This window comes from Gnatocerus cornutus, chromosome 7, assembly GCF_029298725.1.
Source record: "Gnatocerus cornutus isolate USDA-ARS CGAHR chromosome 7, icGnaCorn1.1, whole genome shotgun sequence".
NCBI lineage: Eukaryota > Metazoa > Arthropoda > Insecta > Coleoptera > Tenebrionidae > Gnatocerus > Gnatocerus cornutus.
Window position 1 is genome coordinate 18,204,946 of NC_142239.1, and position 18,023 is coordinate 18,222,968.

Consider the following 18,023-nt stretch of genomic DNA (forward strand, 5'->3'; position numbering starts at 1 on the left):
TGTGTTTTGCTTTACCTTTTTTCAAATTAGTGGAGTTACTACTGGTGATGAAAAAAATAAAATTCTCTAATTTCCTTAAATTTACTTTACAAATAAATAAAATATTAATCAAAATCTGTTTTCAATTTTCAAGTCTTTTTGGAGTGATTTTCAACATTTTTCAGGAGAATTTATTTAATACTGTTGAGTTATACATCAACTGTAAAAAAACAGCTTGAGATCTATCAACTACATAAATCTCAAATTGCTAGGTCAAATAATTTAGGGGTGACGATCAAAAAAACAAAAAAGTAAAATTTTTTATCGTTTGCTATCCGAAAATTTAATCAGTCATAACTTTTTGTTTGTTGTCGTACTTGGATTGTGAGTACGAATTTAAAATCTGAGTAAAATTGTGCGTAAAATGAGTACTAATAATTTTTTTTCTAAAGTGGAATGGCCTCCTGTTTAAGAATCTGAAGTCCGTTTCGCGCCATCAAGTCCGGATTCAGAGATATTCTTAATAAATTAGATTTTTAGGTTCTACTGTACAAAAATTAATTTTCTTTAGTTTTTCTTGGAAACTTGCAAATTTATGAAATTGCTCGACAGTGTTTTAAAATCTAATTTAATAAGCTTTTTGCAACTACATATAAAACTTATCGCTAAAGTAACTACTTTCTATGATATTTTTTAATTTTACGAAAATTTTATCTGCGGCAAAAATATTATCTAGATTGATACGAAAACGTTTTCAAATTTCTTTAAATTACAAAAAAACTCGACCAACAACTTTTTAGCAGTCGCTGTATAATTATTAATAGCTATTTATTTGAGAAGGATATTAAGTAATTCATAATGAACGAGGACGTTACTTGTTAACGTCCGAGTTTTTTATGAATTACTTAATATCCGTAGTAAATACAAAGCTTTATCGAAACATGGACGAGGGTGGCAATGTTACCACTCAACAGTTCTGCAAATTTCCAATTTTTGACGGAAGTTTTGAACGCGATGAAACAGCGAGAAAAGCATTTTCCAAGATATTTTATGTTAGAATTAATATAAATAAATGCAGATCTTCAGAATGTTTTTAATTTTGGTCTTTGGAGTTGCTTTCGTTTGCTTAAAAACGTTGAATATTATGGATTAATGGCAACTGTGCTATTATGAGACGGTAACTATGCTATTATGAAACAGTAACTATGTTATTATGAATTATTTGTATCATCACTATTATGATGTACTTTACACGTAAGCATACAATGGTATTAGGTACATCTTAATGTTCATGTTTCGATAAAGTTGATAAACAAGTCAAAAGAAGTAAAAGTTTTTGGGTTAAAAATAAAAATTTCTAAAAAATTTCTGTTTTATGCTTTTTTTTTGTAAGTTACTAGGGTTGATTAACAAGTCAAAAAGCGTAAAAACTCAAAATTTTACTGCTTTAGAATAAAAACTGTTAAAGTTACGGAAGTTAATAAAAGACACGTAAAGTTTTGGGGTCGCGTTAAAAATAAAAAATTCTAAAAATTTCCTGTTTTGTGCTATATTTTTGTGTTTTATAACAGTTGATAACCAAGTCAAAAGGGGTAAAACCTTAAAATTTTACCGTTTTAGAGTAAAAATTGCCAAAGTTACAAAAGTTAATGGAAATCACTGAAAGTTTTTGGGTCGTCTTGAAAATAAAAATTTCAAAAAATTTACTTTTTTGCGCCAATTTTTTGTTATTTACCACTTTTGATAAACGTGTTGAAAGAAGTAAAACTTCTAAATTTTACTGTTTTAGAATGAAAACTGACAGTGTTAAGAAATTTAATAGAAAAAAATGAAATTTTTTGTGTCGTCCTGCAACTGCAAATTCTGAAAAATTTTATTTTTTGTGCAATTTTTTTGTAAATTACTACTATTGATAGTCAATTTGTTGAGTAACAATTTAAGAGTTCTATGCAAAAAAAGTCAAAAAGGGTTTAAAAACCGTCCATTTTTCGAAATTTTCATCAGTTTTGTATGTATTTATGTAAAAACGGGCTCGGATTTAGAATCAAAACACAGTTCAACTTAAAAAATTACTTTTTGTCTAAAATTTGAGTAAACAAAAACAAACTTGAGAATGGTAAACAAAATTAATTAATACATACCATCATAATTATCATGCTATTATTGATTTTTGTTTTCAACCTACATAACACCCTCAATCAATAAACAAAAAATTGTTTGTATCAAATTGATCACACAACCGTTCCCACTTATATTTATTTATTTACGCGACTCACAAATGCGAGTTCACACTGTATCACGTTCAACAATGTGCGAATCCACCAAAGACTACTTTCGTACTTATTGCAAAATTTCTAATATACACGGTGTCCACTATCTAACTTCAAAGCGATCGAAAACTGAAAGGTACTCTTAATTTTTCCCATCTTCTTTTAAACAGACATTTTAGAGTTGTGTGGGCTTTCTTATTAACACTTTCCATTTCTTGTTGCGCCTTCATGATTTCAAAAATCTGGCAAAAGTACGATCGAAATCCAATCGTGATTAGTTTCGGAACTGAAGACGTTTCAATTCACGAAGTGCCGTTTCCTGCAGTTACCATTTGTCCGGAAGTGAAGTGTGCAAGCTCCAAGTTCAACTACACTGCAGTTTATTACAAATTAAAAGACAATGTGACAGTTTCTGCAGAAGAGTGAGATAGGCTTGGTACTATTGTACAAACTTATTGAAGTTTTGTAGTTTGAAGAAGTTTTCTTACTTAACAATGGTGTGTGAGGAGGAGGAGGAGTTGCGAATCGGTGAGAAAACCATGGAAGAAGACTTCTTTACACTTTTGAAGGCGGTGCAATCTAACTTTCAAATCTACTGTTCGTTTCTTAGTGAAACTTGTTATGATGCTATGACTCCCATTATTACAGAAGAAGGTATTTGTTACTCCTTCAATATTCTGAACAAGATGGACATCTTCAGAGACGACGTGTAAGTAACAAATTGAATCTCTTTTGATTTTGTTAGGATTTTTTTACACGACTCCGAGAATACCAGCGTTAGTGACTTTAAGATAGATGTTGGCTACGATGGAAATACTGATGCTACTGCTTATCCTCTCAGAGCTCATACGGCTGGTGTTGAAGAAGCTTTGTTATTTCAGTTTTTAGTCAAAGATCTGGAGAGGGACTTAGAGTGTAATTCCTACATTGATGGCGCCAGTGTAATTTCTTTCTTTTATGTGATTTTGACTTCATTTAGTGTTGTAGATTTACATCCATAACCCCATGGAACTCCCTTATTTCTCGTACCATTACCTTACTAACATCCCTGACTTCAAAATGCTTCAGATCAAAGTTGAACCAGACGTGATAATAACATCTGAAGACGTTAAACATTTTAGTGCTGATAAAAGAAAATGTTACTTGAGCCACGAGCGAGCTTTGAAGTTCTTTCGGTTTTACACCCAAAGTAACTGTGACATGGAGTGTTTTGCCAACTTCACCCTTAACAAATGTGATTGCATCCCTTTTTTCTTACCCCGTAAGTTACCACTATTCTTCGTTTTCTTGTTCTGTACATAACGATATTAGGACTGGAAGGTGATAAAATCTGCGGCGGTGGAAGCAAGAACTGTGTTAGTGAAGCTAAAAACTCAATGTTGGACGAAGAAATGAGAAAAAAAATTGCCAAAGAAAAAACAGTGTGTGATTGTCTCCCTTCTTGTACCGACTGGAAGTACAAATCCGAAAGTTCTCTACTCGAAGTGGATTTCAAGAGATTTTTCAAAAGGAAGTTTGACTCAGTTTTTGATAAGTATGTTTCAAGTTTGAACATCTCCATTTGATGAAGAGTTTCAGTGTGACTGCTTCAGCGGCGGCAATTGCCTTCAAAAGTAGTCAGTTTAGGGTAGTTGAAAGGAAGGAGTTGTTTGGAGTTTTCGATCTTATATCGAATTTCGGGGGGGTTTTGGGGCTGTTTATCGGTTTCTCGATCATATCTTTGTTGGAGATTGTGTACTTCTGCACTTGGAGGGTGTTTTTTAATAAGCAGTTGTATGGGAGCTGGAATGGGGAGAATAAGAAGCTCGGGAGAAACGGAAAAAAGTAGGAGCATTGGAAAGTCATTTTTAAAGAATTTTGCTCTGCCAGGTCAAGACTCAGAGATATTTGTAAAATAAGTTTTTTAAATATTCCGCGTACACTTTTAATTTCATTAGTTTAGCTTAACAACATGCAAAATCATTAAACTCTATAATATAGCATTGAAATAGATATTTATTATATAAGAGTGTAAGGACGCAAATTATTCACGACAAAAATCGTAGATCGAGAGAATAAGATTTTTGGAGTGAATAATTTGTCCTTACACTCGAATATAATACTAGATTTTATCCAAAACCCCTGTTGGTTGCAATTAAGGCATTAAAAAAATTGTCGGAAGTGACAGCAGTGACAAATTTTTAGCTTGCATTGTTGTCATGGAAATGTTTCATAATTTTCTTTAAAGTGTTTAGAGAGTAAAAGAGTACTTTATTTGTCTAAAATGAGTGAATAAAGTACTACTTTATTAGTGCATTTTGGATAAAGTAAATTTTATTTTCAAGACGACCCAAAAACCTTCAGTGTTTTTCATTAAATTTTGTAGCTTTGGCAGTTTTTACCCTAAAACAGTAAAATTTTGAGGTTTTACTCCTTTCGACTTGTTTATCGACTGTAGTAAATTACAAAAAAATAACATAAAACACAAATTTTTAAGAAATTTTTATTTTTAAAAATGCCCAACAATTTTGAATGTTTTTCATTAAATTTCGTAACTTTTTCTATTAAATTCTACAACACTGTCAGTTTTCATTTTAAAACAACAACGCTTGGAAACTTTTTTTCCTTTGACACGTTTATTAAGTGTCGTAAATAACAAAAAATTTGCATAAAAAGAAAATTTTACTTTCACAACAACCAAAAACTTTCAGTTTTGGTCAAGATATTTGAGAAAAATTGATGAAAATTTCGAAAAACGAAGGATTTTTAAAAACATTTTTCGCATAGTACTTCACACACACTCAACAAATCAATTAAATATAAAATAAATAAAATTTTGAGGTTTTACTCTTTTTGACTTGTTTATCAACTGCAGAAAATCACAAAAAAAATTCATTAAACAGAAATTTTTATTTTCAAAACGACTCAAAAACATTCAGTGTTTTCCATTAAATTCCGTAACTTTGGCAATTTTTACCCTAAAACAGTATAATTTAGAGGTTTTACTCTTTTCGATTTGTTTATCAGCTGTAGTACACTACAAAACAATAGCATAAGACAGATTTTTTTTTATTTTTATTTTTAAGACGACCCATAAAATTTTAATCATTTCATTAAATCACTAAAAACTACTTTATTTTTTGGCACATGAGATCAGTTCAAAAATATCATAGCTTATTAAATTAACTTTCCAAAACACTAACGAGCAATCCTATAGCTTTGCAAGGTATCAAGAAAATGTAAAAAAAAATAAATTTTTGTTCAGTAGAACCTCTAAAAATAATTTTTCAATTGTGTGTCTTTCCGATCGGAAAATTAGTCGGAATTTCCGAATTGTCTTACAAAATAGCAGTTTTCCGAAATATTCAAATTTTACTAACATTTCGATGACAATTCGTGACGAGTAAAAATATTTTCGAATTTTGGAAACGTCTTACAAAATAACTTTTTCAGATTTGCAATCAGGAGGTTATTATTTCACGTTATAAATGACTTTTCACTTCTCCGAACTATTTTTTTTTTCAATATTTGTTGACTAGTGTAATTTGGTTGATCTGTGCCATTTTTTTCTTGAACTGACTGCACCAATAATAAATTGTCAAGTAAAAAATTGCTCGTTTTTTTTTTAAATAGAAAAAAGACAATATCAAAGACTGTCCAAAAAAAAGAAGCGTTTGATGTATAGAAAAATTAAAGTAAACAAAAATGTGATCTTCGAAATAAGGAGAACAACATATATGTAATTACCATTGTTATTTCAATGCGTTTATTGATCTTTAATTTCAACATATCATCAAATTAATAAATAAAAAAATGTTTAAAAAAAATGTTTCGCAGCATTACCTCACTACCATCCCCAGCAATAAAATGTTTCATGTGAAAATCGCACCAGACGTAATAATAACATCTGAAGAAGTCAAACGTTTCAGTGCGGATAAAAGGAAGTGTTATTTGAGTCACGAGCGGGCGTTGAAGTTCTTCCGGTTCTACACCCAAAGTAACTGTGATTTGGAGTGTTTTGCTAATTTTACCTTCAAAAAATGTGGTTGTACCCCTTTCTACTTACCCCGTAAGTTGATTTTACCCTCTTTCTATTCTACATGAAAACGCTAGGAATGGAAGGCGATAAGATATGTGGCGGTGGCAGCGCGGACTGTATTGTTGACGCCAAAAACTCAATGTTGCAGAAAGAAATGGTAAAAAAAATCGTTAAAGAACAAACAGAGTGTGATTGTCTCCCTTCTTGCACCGACTGGAAGTACAAATCCGAGAGTTCTGTACTCGAAATGAATTTTAAGAAGCTTTTTCAAAGAAAATTTGACTCGGTTGTTGATAAGTATGTCCCACTTTCGGAGTTTTCCAATTCATGAAGAATTTCAGTGTGAGTGCCTCAGCGGCGGCGATTGCGTTTAAGAGTAGCCAGTTTATGGTGGTTGAGAGTAAAGAGTTATATGGAGTATTCGACCTCATTTCGAATTTCGGAGGGCTTTTGGGGCTGTTTATCGGGTTTTCCATCATATCTTTGTTGGAGATTGTGTACTTCTGCACTTGGAGGGTGTTTTTCAATAACAAGTTGTATGGGAGTTGGAATGGGTACGATAGGAAACTCAAGAGGGAAGGAAAAAAGTAGGAGACTCAACAACAATTTGTCTTTTTTGTGTTTTTTTCTTGGTCTGGCTGAGCTGACTGCACTAGTAATAAATTGTCAAGTTAAAAATAGCATAAAAACCTAGCATAAAATCAATAAATAAAAATAACTTTAATGTTAACGTAACGCAGAATAGAAGATTTTAGAAAACTTCTTGATGATGAAGAGTTCTCAGTTTGCTTACAGCCCAAAACTAACAGAAAATTTTACAAAATTTTTATTTTTGGCGAAAAAATTATCTAGATTGATACAAAAACGTCTAAATTTGAATTATAAATACTCGACCAAGAACTTTTTAACAGTTTCTGTAGTAATTTCGTCCAAAATTTGAGTAAACAAAAACAAACTTTAAAAAAATAATAAAATTATTTAGCAAGTACCACCACAATTACCATGCGCTTATTGATTTTTATTTCTAACCTACAAAACAATCCCAATCAATAAATAGAAATTATTTGTATCAAATTGGTCACACAACAGTCTCCATTTAGTCTTATTTATTTACTCGACTTCACAAATGCGAGTTCACCCTGTGTCACGTTTAACAATGTGCGAATCTATCAAAGACTATTTTCGTACTTATTGCAACATTTCTAATATGCACGGTGTCCACTATCTAGTGCGCCAGTGACTTTAAGATGGATGTTGGCTACGATGGGAATACTGACGCTGCTGCTTATCCTGTCAGAGCACACACGGCTGGTGTCGAAGAAGCTATGTTCTTTAATTTTTTAGTCGACGACCCGGAGAGAAACTCAGAGTGCAATTCGTACATTGAAGGCGCCAGTGTAATCTCTTTCTCTTATACGATTTTGACTTTATTTAATGTTGTAGATTTACATCCATAACCCCATGGAACTCCCTTATTTGTCGAACCATTACCTTACTCACATCCCTGACTTCAAGATGCTTCAAGTCAATGTTGAACCAGACGTGATCATGACATCAGAAGACGTCAAACATTTTAGTGCTGATAAAAGAAAGTGTTATTTGAGTCACGAGCGAGCTTTGAAGTTCTTTCGGTTTTACACCCAAAGTAACTGTGACATGGAGTGTTTGGCTAACTTTACCCTGACAAACTGTGATTGCATCCCTTTCTTCTTACCCCGTAAGTTTCCAGAATTCTGCGTTTTCTTGTTTTGTACTTAAAGACGTTAGGATTGGAAGGCGATAAAATCTGTGGCAGTGGCAGCGAGGACTGTGTTGGTGACGCTAAAGGCTCGATGTTCGAAGAGGAAATGGTAAAAAAAATCGCCAAAGAAAAAACGCTGTGTGATTGTCTCCCTTCTTGCACTGACTGGAAGTACAAATCCGAGAGTTCTTTACTCGAAGTGGATTTCAAAAGGTTTTTCAAAAAGTTCGGCTCAGTTTTCGCTAAGTATGTTTCAAGTTTGAAGATCTCCAATTGATAAAGAGTTTCAGTGTGACTTATTCAGCGGCGACGATTGCCTTTAAAAGTAGTCAATTTAGGGTAGTTGAAAGGAAGGAGTTGTTCGGAGTTTTCGATCTTATATCGAATTTCGGAGGGCTTTTAGGGCTGTTTATAGGATTCTCGATCATATCCTTGCTGGAGATTGTGTACTTTTGCACTTGGAGGATATTCTTCAATAAGAAGTTATATGGGAGCTGGAATGGGGAGGATAGGAAGTCGGTGACTAAACAATCATAATTTGGCTTATCTGTGACTGCAGCAAAAATAAAGTGTCAAATTAAAAAAATTATGTTCTGGAAAAGTGGAGAGTTATTTCTAAAGTAAAATTTAAAGTCCGCTTAGCTTCATCAGAACCGGATTCAGAGATATTCTTGCAAAATTATTTTTTTAGATTCTACAGTACCTACAGGGTCCGCCAACACTAAACGCTATTAATTATGAAGCCATAAAAATTATTTTTTTTGTACATGCTTCAAATTGAGGTAATTAGTTTTAATCTAGTGCTAACCATATGTGATTTAAACGCTAAAAACTACGTTTTTCAAAAATCAAAATTGTAAAATCGGTGGCAAACCTAACCCATTATGTTTGTTTTATCGGCAAAAGCATGAAAAAGAAATCAAAATGTGAATTAAAAATGTGGTAAAAAGATATTTAATAATTCTTAAAAATAATTTCAATTTACAATTGTTTCGAAACCGTAAACAGCCCTTTAGGTAATTCATTGAAAAAATTGAGATCTTGCCCTTTTGGCGCACAAATGCATTGCTATCTAAAGCAAGAAACATTAAAACATTTTTGAATTAAACTAAAACTTTTTTATTTCTCAAATATCTCGGCAAAAACTAGTTCTCTCAACGATTTCTACAGTTCGTAGAAAAGCTGATTTAATTACCTTTCCAATGATATATTAGGTATAGAATTTCATAATCGATTTTGCAAGTTGTTAAGTAAAACAAAAAAAACAGAAGTAAAAAAACTTATTTTATAGATATCTTTGAGCCTTGACCTGATGTAGCAAAACGAGGTTCGAATTTAGAATGCCATGCTGCTTAAGAAGTAGCTTTTCAGTGCTCCAGTACAAATTTCGTTCTAAATTTATTGACAAATGAATTAGCTCTGTTTTTCTACGGCCATTACCAAAAATTAAACCACTAAATTTAACATTTAAATATGGAAAGAAAAAATGAACAAAAGAGACTCAGAGGCGAAAAGAAGCACTAGATGAGTAAGAAAATTGAAGTACTCTTCAGTAAACAAAAACATTCTCTTAAAAATAAGTAGAAATGCATTAATGTAATTACCATTGTCACTACAATGCGTTTATTAATTATTTATTTTAACCTACACAACAACAAATCAATAAATAAAAAGGTGTTTAATAAGAAACTAGTCATATAAGTGATTGATGACTTAATTTTCACATTAAATCTTCTACTTATTTGATTAAGCAGATAAAATGCTTTAAACATTTCCGCGTTGCTATGGAAACAAAGCTATTATAGCATACGGTGTCGAAATGGTCTATTTTAGTACATACGACCTTTTAGTGGTTACACTAGTAAAAGCTAATGCTAATAGCATTAGTTTAAACTTAAATTTTATTATTAAATGTAGAAGTAATTACTTACAAATTTGGTAGCACTAGCATGTTCTACTTATTATTAATATTGTCCACGCAGACGCTAATCGCTCGTTCGTGCCTTAACCACTTTCAATTATTAATCGCCTTTATTAACAACCGAGTTTATTAAATAATTAAATTAAAAATAATATCAAATCAATAAATAAAAAATGTGTTTTTTATGAAATTGACCACGGATAATCGAACGAACATCCTTGCACGAATAATCCGCACTTAGATAATCGAGGTTCTACTATATGTATATACTAAAATTAGTATATTAAAACAACGAATTTCATAAGGCAAATTTTAAGGTACAAATCCAAGTTTATAAAACGAGCGGCAAAGCTCTATGGATGAGTGCCTTAATGGCCCTATAAACGAGGTTTTTATTTCATTTTTTCTAATTTGTTCTTGTAACAGAACTATTTTCGCTATTTTTATATTCGTTTTTAGTGCTATAATATCCCATTTCAATGCGAAATGTTATAATAGATTTGTTTCCATAGCAACGCGGAAAATGTCGTCTGCACACTGTGTTTCCGGACAAATCGTAACAGCAGGAAACGGCACTTGTTGAATGGAAAGAACTTCAGTTCCAAAACTAATCACAATCGAATTTTTTTCGTACTTTTGCCAGATTTTCGAAATCATGAAGACGCAACAAGAAATGGAAAGTGTTAATAGAAGAGCCCACACAACTCTGAAATGTCTATTTAAAAAGAGTTGGGAAAAATTGAGAGTACCTTTCAGTTTTCGATCGTTTTGAAGCTAGATAGTGGACACCGTGTATATTAGAAATTTTGCAATATGTGCGAAGGTAGCTTCTGATGGCTTCGGACATTGTTGAGTTTGGTACAGAGTAAACGCGCATTTGTGGAATTAGTTAGATTATTATTAAGTAGACACAGGTGTGTGCTTCGATTATCCATGCATTACAAAAAACACACAAATGTTGGTGTAGTTTAATGACGTTTAAGTTAGTGCCGAGAGCAAAAACAAAATTACGAGTTAAAATTTTTGTCTTTGAATAGTAGTGTTCGCAAACACTAACAAAAATCTTTGAAAAAAATTCTTTTGCAATAAAAACCTTTATAATTTATTAAGAAAACTGAAAACTTAAGTAGCAGCGAAAATTTTGGGACCAAAAAAGAAAAAAAAATTAAAGCACCAATTTTTTTTGCTACAAAATTGTTCAAAAAAATTTATTCGATCAATTCTTGGTGTTGACAAAAATTACGAAACACAAAATTTCGTCAAAAAATGCTGACGCGCGTTTTGATAGCAATGCTACCATCATCAGAGCGATGATAAAACTAATAGTTTAATCAAAACAATTTATTTCCAAACACCAAATTTTGTAAAAAATGCTGACGCGCGTTTTGATAGCAATTCTACCATCATCAGAGCGATGATTAAACTATTAGTTTTATTACAATTTTTTTATGGCTACCAAAAATTTTGCTTTCGAATAAAAATTTAGATATCGAGAATTAAGGGACAATGAACGGATGGAAGAAAATCACGTTGACCTTAAAAAAGAATAGAAAGAGTTAAACCGAGTTCAAGAGTATGATAATTTAAGTGTTAAACAATTAATAACTCAATTTAGATATGGAAAACCGAAAAATAGTTACGGAAAATTCGTGTTACCAAAAACAAAGAAGTAAACAAACTAGTGTAGAAATATCAGGTCTACTTTTACAATCGCAAGCTAAACCGAAGATCTTGAACATCAAAATTTTAAAGCTTCGAATTGTTGGCTAGAAATTTTTCGCGGAAGACATGCCATTTCTTTCTAAAAAAAAGTGTGTGGAGAAGCCAACAAATAATTAACATTTAATGTTGGAATTAAAAAAAAAATGCATAAAATAGAAAACTGCCCGTTTTATACAGGTTTCACTGTAGCATCATAAATTTTATTATTAAATGTAGAAGTAATTTCTTTCAAATTTGATAGCACTAGCATGTTCTACTTATTATTAATATTGCCACTCACACGCTATCCCTCGTTCGTGCCTTAAACACTTTCAATTATTAATCACCTTTATTAACAAACTAGTTTAGTAAATAAATAAATTAAAAATAATATCAAATCAATAAATAAAAAATACGTTTTGTATTGACTAGTCACTTGTGTCTACTTAATAATAATCTAACTCCATAAATGCGCGTTTACCCTGTATCAACCTCAACAATGTCCGAAGCCATCAGAGGCTACCTTCGCACATATTGCAATATTTCTAATATACACGGTGTCCACTATGTAGCTTCGAAACGATCGAAAACTGAAAGAGTTTTGTGGGCTATCCTATTCACTTTCCATTTCTTGTTGCGTCTTCATGATTTTGAAAATCTGGGAAAAGTACGAAAGAAATCCAATTGTGATTAGTTTTGGAACTGAAGCCGTTTCCATTCAACAAATGCCGTTTCCTGCTGTTACGATTTGTCCGGAAACGCAGTGTGCAGACGACAAGTTCAACTACACCGATGTTTACTACAAATTTAAAGAGAATGTGACAGTATCTGAGGCAGAGTGAGATGGTTTCAATGATATTACAGGTAGAGTTAAGTAAATTTTGTAGTTTCAAGAAGTTTTCGTATCTAACATTGGTATGTGACGGAGATGAATCAGTGGGCCAGATAGCCACACCAGAAGATTTCTTCAAAGTTCTTAAGGCAGTAAAACCGGACTTCGAAATCTTATGTTCGTTTCTTGACCGTGCTTGTGAACCATTAGTTCCTATCATGACGGAACGAGGAATCTGCCAGTCTTTCAACATACATAATATATAATATACTATGATATAAGTTGAACTACATCGCCTAGCGTACGTGGTCAAGTCTGGATCGGGCCAGAAAATAAAGCCAAAGGTATTTTTTTTTAACTTCCACATCTCACTCGCTATCGCTCGTGCGTGCCTTAAACACTTTCAATTATTAATTGCGTTCAACAACAAACTATGTAGTTCATCAAATAAAAAAATTAAAAACAAACGTACTTAACATTAAATCAATAAATAAAAAAAAGTGTTTACTGTCAAATTGACCACACACCTGTGTCTATTTAATAATAATCTAACTAACTCCATAAATGCGCGTTCACCCTAAATCAAACTCAGCAATGACTAAAGACTTCAGAGACTACCTTCGCACTTATTGCAACATTTCTAATATGCACGGTGTCCACTATCTAGCTTCAAAACGATCGAAAACTGAAAGGTACCCACGATTTTTCCCAACTTCTTTTAATTGGAGATTTCAGAGTTGTGTGGGCTCTCCTATTAACACTTTCCATTTGTTGTTGCGTTTTCATGATTTCGAAAATTTGGGAAAAGTACGAAAGAAATCCAATTGTGATTAGTTTCGGAACTGAACCCGTTTCCATTCATCAAGTGCCGTTTCCTGCTGTTACCATTTGTCCGGAAACACTGTGTGCAGACGACAAGTTCAACTATAGCGATGTTACAAATTCAAAGAGAATGTGACAGTATCTGTCGAAGAGTAAGATGGTTTTAATAATATTACAAGTAAAGTTATTAAGTTTTGTAGTTTCAAGAAGTTTTCTTATTTAACAATGATATGTGAGGGAGAGAAAGCAGTAGGAAAGACAACCGTAGAAGAAGACTTCTTCAGAGTTGTTGAAGCAGTAAAACCGGACGTCAGAGTCTTCTGTTGGATTCTTGACCGTTTTTGTGAACCTTTAGTTCCTATCATCACGGAACGCGGAATCTGTCGGAGTTTCAACATTCTGAGCAAAAAAGACATCTTCAGGGACGAAGTGTAACTAACAAGAAATCTTTTATTTTTATTTTTTGAAGGATTTTTTTACATGATTCTGAGAACGTCAGCACCAGTAACTTCAAAATGGATGAAGGCTACGATAGGAACGCAAACCTTACAGCTTATCCTCTGAGGGCTCATAGGACTGGTGTTGAACAGTCTTTGCTTTTGCAGTTTTATTCCGATGACCCGGAAAAGAAGTCAGAGTGTAGCTCTTTATTGACCGGCATCAGCGTAATTTCTTTGTTTCTTAAAACTTTTTCTGCATGTAGTGTTGCAGATTTGGATTCACAGTCCTATGGAAATCCCTCAGTTGGCGCAGCATTACCTCACCACCATCCCGAGCAATAAAATGTTTCACGTGAAAGTCACACCAGACGTGATAATCACATCTGACGAAGTCAAACGTTTTAGTGTGGATAAAAGGAAGTGTTACTTGAGTCACGAGCGGGCTTTGAAGTTCTTCCGGTTCTACACGGAAAGTAACTGTGGCTTGGAGTGTTTGGCTAACATCACCCTCAAAAAATGTGGGTGTACTCCTTTCTACTTACCCCGTAAGTTGATTTTACTCCTTTTCTATTTTACATGAAAACGTTAGGAATGGAAGGCGATAAGATATGTGGCGGTAGCAGCGAGGACTGTGTTTATGAAGCTAAAAACCTAATGTTCGAGGAGGAAATGTTAAAAAAAATCGCTAAAGAACAAACAGAGTGTGATTGTCTCCCTTCTTGTACCGAATGGAAGTACAAATACGAGAGTTCTCTACTGGAAATGGACCTCAAGACGTTTTACGGAAGAAAGTTTGGCTGGACGCTCAATGAGTATGTTCCAATTTCGAAGTTTTTCAATTCATGAAGAATTTTAGTATGAGTACCTCAGCAGCGGTGGTTGCTTTTAAGAGTAGCCAGTTCATGGTAGTTGAGAGGAAAGAGTTGTACGGGGTCTTCGATCTCATATCGAATTTTGGGGGGCTTTTGGGGCTGTTTATCGGATTTTCTCTCATATCTTTATTGGAGATTCTGTACTTCTTTACTTGGAGGATGTTCTTCAATAAGAAGTTGTATGGAAGCTAGAATGGGAATGAAAAGAAGTAGAAGTCTCAAAAAATTATCTTGATGGTTTTTATGCACCAATAGTACATTCTGGCTTCTTTCTCTTCCTCTACCTGTTCACAGGCAGTCTAGATGTAACATGGTGTATTGTTGCTTGCCTAGCTATAGGCGTTTTCAATCCTTATTAAAATTAATGAGTCTTTCATGAAGGGTTTGAACTCTTTTTAGATTTGCAGATAATTATTTCACCCCTTTCATATGAGTAATGAAAGTTTCCACTTCAAAGAGGAGTCATCCGCATCGCCGCCGCCACCACAATTACCGGTGGCATGGAAGTAGGTTTTGATGCCGTCAGAGACTATCACGTTCTCCGCCGCCGGCCGCTTAATCATAATCATATATCACCCCATTTCCTTCCGTTGTGCGAATCTGAGTCATCGCACGCATTTCAACTGATAAAATTACACTCATTGATAACGGTGGGAAATTTCGTTTAAAGAATGATTACAGGAATTTCTATTAAATAATTAAAGGTGTAATGTTACTGAGTCACGTCGAAAATAAATAAATAAGTGAATAAACGTACAACTCGAAAGTGAAATTACTTGTAATGAAAGTAATTGAAATTGGCTATTTAGGAATAGAACTTTCGGTTTTATTGATTGGGAGTGAAAGTATTTTTGAAAAAATCGTAAATTTGTTGGAAATAGTAATCAGAGGAGATTCTTCGGCGCTCGGGGACTTTCTAATTATGTGGAATTTTATGGTAATGGGGCGAATTTACATTTTTTGGGCCAATTAGGGCCCATTTTTGGTATTTTAAGAATGCACAAGTGATGAAAAAACGAGAAAATTGTCGTGAGCTAAATTGAGACCATTTTATTGACAATATCTTATCTATTTGCACGTAAATATTTATTGAGAATACAACAAAACAAATTTCCTCATCCATCATTTTCAAATTGATGAATCATCATATCTATAAATATGAAATTTTCCAAATTTTTAAAATGGGTCTATTTTGGTCTGTAGTTTAGTAGTTTTGCACATTTAATAAGTATGATGAAAATAATAAATTTGGTTGCTAAACTGTCTAAACTAACAGAATTACAGCCATAATAAATATAGAATTTTTGAAATTTTGGTTTTGTCACTAAAATGAAAGTTTCTAAATTTCGTTTCTGTTTTGTAAAATTTTGTAATTTGGCACAGAAAATAATACTATTAAGAAGAGGAATATCTATAAATTTGATTGCTGTAGTGTCAAAACTAACAGAATTAGAGCTATAAATATACAATTTCCGAAATTTTAACTTTGTCACAAAAAATAAAATAAAAATTTCTGAATTTCGTTTCCTGTGTTGTAAAAGTTTATAAATTGGCACAAAAAATAAGTCAATTAAGAAAAGAAATATCCATAAATTTAATTGCTACTGTACTGTCGAAACTAACAGAATTAGAGCCATAAATATACAATTTTTAAAAATTTAACTTTGTCATAAAATAAAAATTTCTAAATTTCGTTTCCTGTGTTGTAAAATTATGTAATTTGCCACGGAAAATAAGTCAATTAAGAAGAGCAATGTCTTTAAATTTGAACACTGTACTGTCAAAACTAATAGAACTACAGCCATAAATATAAAATTTTTGAAATTTTAATTTCGTCAGAAAAAAAAAATTCTAAATTTCGTTTCCTGTGTTGTAAAAGTTTGTAATTTGGCACAAAAAATAAGTCAATTAAGAAGAGAAATATCCATAAATTTAATTGCTACTGTAATGTCGAAACTAACAGAATTAGAGCCATAAATATACAATTTTCAAAAATTTAACTTTGTCATAAAATAAAAATTTCTAAATTTCGTTTCCTGTGTTGTAAAATTATGTAATTTGCCACGGAAAATAAGTCAATTAAGAAGAGCAATGTCTTTAAATTTGAACACTGTACTGTCAAAACTAATAGAACTACAGCCATAAATATAAAATTTTTGAAATTTTAATTTCGTCAGAAAAAAAAAATTCTAAATTTCGTTTCCTGTGTTGTAAAAGTTTGTAATTTGGCACAAAAAATAAGTCAATTAAGAAGAGAAATATCCATAAATTTGATTGCTGTACTGTCAAAACTAACAGAATTAGAGCCATAAATATACAATTTTCAAAAATTTAACTTTGTCATAAAATAAAAATTTCTAAATTTCGTTTCCTGTGTTGTAAAATTATGTAATTTGCCACGGAAAATAAGTCGATTAAGAAGAGCAATGTCTTTAAATTTGAACACTGTACTGTCAAAACTAATACTACTACAGCCATAAATACAAAATTTTTGAAATTTTAATTTCGTCACAAAAAAAAATTTTAAATTTCGTTTCCTGTGTTGTAAAAGTTTGTAATTTGGCACAAAAAATAAGTCAATTAAGAAGAGAAATATCCATAAATTTGATTGCTGTACTGTCAAAACTAACAGAATTAGAGCCATAAATATACAATTTTCAAAAATTTAACTTTGTCATAAAATAAAAATTTCTAAATTTCGTTTCCTGTGTTGTAAAATTATGTAATTTGCCACGGAAAATAAGTCGATTAAGAAGAGCAATGTCTTTAAATTTGAACACTGTACTGTCAAAACTAATACTACTACAGCCATAAATACAAAATTTTTGAAATTTTAATTTCCTCACAAAAAAAAATTTTAAATTTCGTTTCCTGTGTTGTAAAAGTTTGTAATTTGGCACAAAAAATAAGTCAATTAAGAAGAGAAATATCCATAAATTTGATTGCTGTACTGTCAAAACTAACAGAATTAGAGCCATAAATATACAATTTTCAAAAATTTAACTTTGTCATAAAATAAAAATTTCTAAATTTCGTTTCCTGTGTTGTAAAATTATGTAATTTGCCACGGAAAATAAGTCAATTAAGAAGAGCAATGTCTTTAAATTTGAACACTGTACTGTCAAAACGAATACTACTACAGCCATAAATACAAAATTTTTGAAATTTTAATTTCGTCACAAAAAAAAAATTTAAATTTCGTTTCCTGTGTTGTAAAAGTTTGTAATTTGGCACAAAAAATAAGTCAATTAAGAAGAGAAATATCCATAAATTTGATTGCTGTACTGTCAAAACTAACAGAATTAGAGCCATAAATATACAATTTTCAAAAATTTAACTTTGTCATAAAATAAAAATTTCTAAATTTCGTTTCCTGTGTTGTAAAATTATGTAATTTGCCACGGAAAATAAGTCGATTAAGAAGAGC

General features: G+C 32.0%; 4 protein-coding genes across 4 annotated transcripts; 3 read left to right on the plus strand and 1 right to left on the minus strand.

Moving 5' to 3' along the window:
• Positions 1-2,257: 2,257 nt before the first annotated feature.
• On the plus strand, positions 2,258-8,545 carry LOC148172012 (uncharacterized). The gene is made up of 27 exons (XM_088042394.1): positions 2,258-2,385; positions 2,429-2,671; positions 2,719-2,958; positions 2,995-3,190; positions 3,237-3,510; positions 3,561-3,783; positions 3,828-4,076; positions 4,557-4,593; positions 4,873-4,876; positions 4,940-4,944; positions 5,168-5,257; positions 5,402-5,454; positions 5,497-5,631; positions 5,682-5,709; positions 5,768-5,830; positions 5,862-5,900; positions 5,953-5,967; positions 6,066-6,297; positions 6,342-6,564; positions 6,609-6,854; positions 7,120-7,186; positions 7,250-7,252; positions 7,357-7,425; positions 7,497-7,664; positions 7,711-7,984; positions 8,035-8,254; positions 8,299-8,545. Exons 1-27 carry the CDS (start codon positions 2,258-2,260, stop codon positions 8,543-8,545), a joined length of 3,771 nt encoding a protein of 1,256 aa, XP_087898520.1.
• Positions 8,546-10,418: 1,873 nt separating this feature from the next.
• LOC148172013 (pickpocket protein 28-like) lies at positions 10,419-10,806 on the minus strand. The gene is made up of 2 exons (XM_088042395.1): positions 10,679-10,806; positions 10,419-10,635 (listed from the first exon to the last, which is right to left on the minus strand). Exons 1-2 carry the CDS (start codon positions 10,804-10,806, stop codon positions 10,419-10,421), a joined length of 345 nt encoding a protein of 114 aa, XP_087898521.1.
• Positions 10,807-12,978: 2,172 nt separating this feature from the next.
• LOC148172014 (pickpocket protein 28-like) lies at positions 12,979-13,550 on the plus strand. The gene is made up of 3 exons (XM_088041015.1): positions 12,979-13,154; positions 13,198-13,436; positions 13,485-13,550. The coding sequence occupies exons 1-2, from the start codon at positions 13,027-13,029 to the stop codon at positions 13,418-13,420; spliced, it is 351 nt and encodes a 116-aa protein (XP_087897141.1). The 5' UTR covers positions 12,979-13,026; the 3' UTR covers positions 13,421-13,436; positions 13,485-13,550.
• Positions 13,510-14,914, plus strand: LOC148172015 (pickpocket protein 28-like). The gene is made up of 5 exons (XM_088042396.1): positions 13,510-13,715; positions 13,754-13,949; positions 13,996-14,269; positions 14,314-14,536; positions 14,581-14,914. The coding sequence occupies exons 1-5, from the start codon at positions 13,510-13,512 to the stop codon at positions 14,786-14,788; spliced, it is 1,107 nt and encodes a 368-aa protein (XP_087898522.1). The 3' UTR covers positions 14,789-14,914.
• Positions 14,915-18,023: the final 3,109 nt, after the last annotated feature.

Excerpts from the sequence above, each read along its gene's own strand:
- LOC148172012 (XM_088042394.1), top strand. The coding sequence starts at position 2,258 with ATGCGAGTTCACACTGTATCACGTTCAACAATGTGCGAATCCACCAAA. Across the intron at positions 5,455-5,496 it reads CAATCCTATAGCTTTGCAAG|AACCTCTAAAAATAATTTTT; the intron begins GTATCAAGAAAA and ends TTTGTTCAGTAG. Across the intron at positions 5,710-5,767 it reads TCAGGAGGTTATTATTTCAC|TGTAATTTGGTTGATCTGTG; the intron begins GTTATAAATGAC and ends TTTGTTGACTAG.
- LOC148172013 (XM_088042395.1), bottom strand. The coding sequence starts at position 10,806 with ATGCGCGTTTACTCTGTACCAAACTCAACAATGTCCGAAGCCATCAGA. Across the intron at positions 10,636-10,678 it reads AAACGATCGAAAACTGAAAG|AGTTGTGTGGGCTCTTCTAT; the intron begins GTACTCTCAATT and ends TAGACATTTCAG.
- LOC148172014 (XM_088041015.1), top strand. The coding sequence starts at position 13,027 with ATGCGCGTTCACCCTAAATCAAACTCAGCAATGACTAAAGACTTCAGA. Across the intron at positions 13,155-13,197 it reads AAACGATCGAAAACTGAAAG|AGTTGTGTGGGCTCTCCTAT; the intron begins GTACCCACGATT and ends TGGAGATTTCAG.
- LOC148172015 (XM_088042396.1), top strand. The coding sequence starts at position 13,510 with ATGATATGTGAGGGAGAGAAAGCAGTAGGAAAGACAACCGTAGAAGAA. Across the intron at positions 13,716-13,753 it reads GACATCTTCAGGGACGAAGT|GATTTTTTTACATGATTCTG; the intron begins GTAACTAACAAG and ends TATTTTTTGAAG. Across the intron at positions 14,270-14,313 it reads TACTCCTTTCTACTTACCCC|GAATGGAAGGCGATAAGATA; the intron begins GTAAGTTGATTT and ends TGAAAACGTTAG.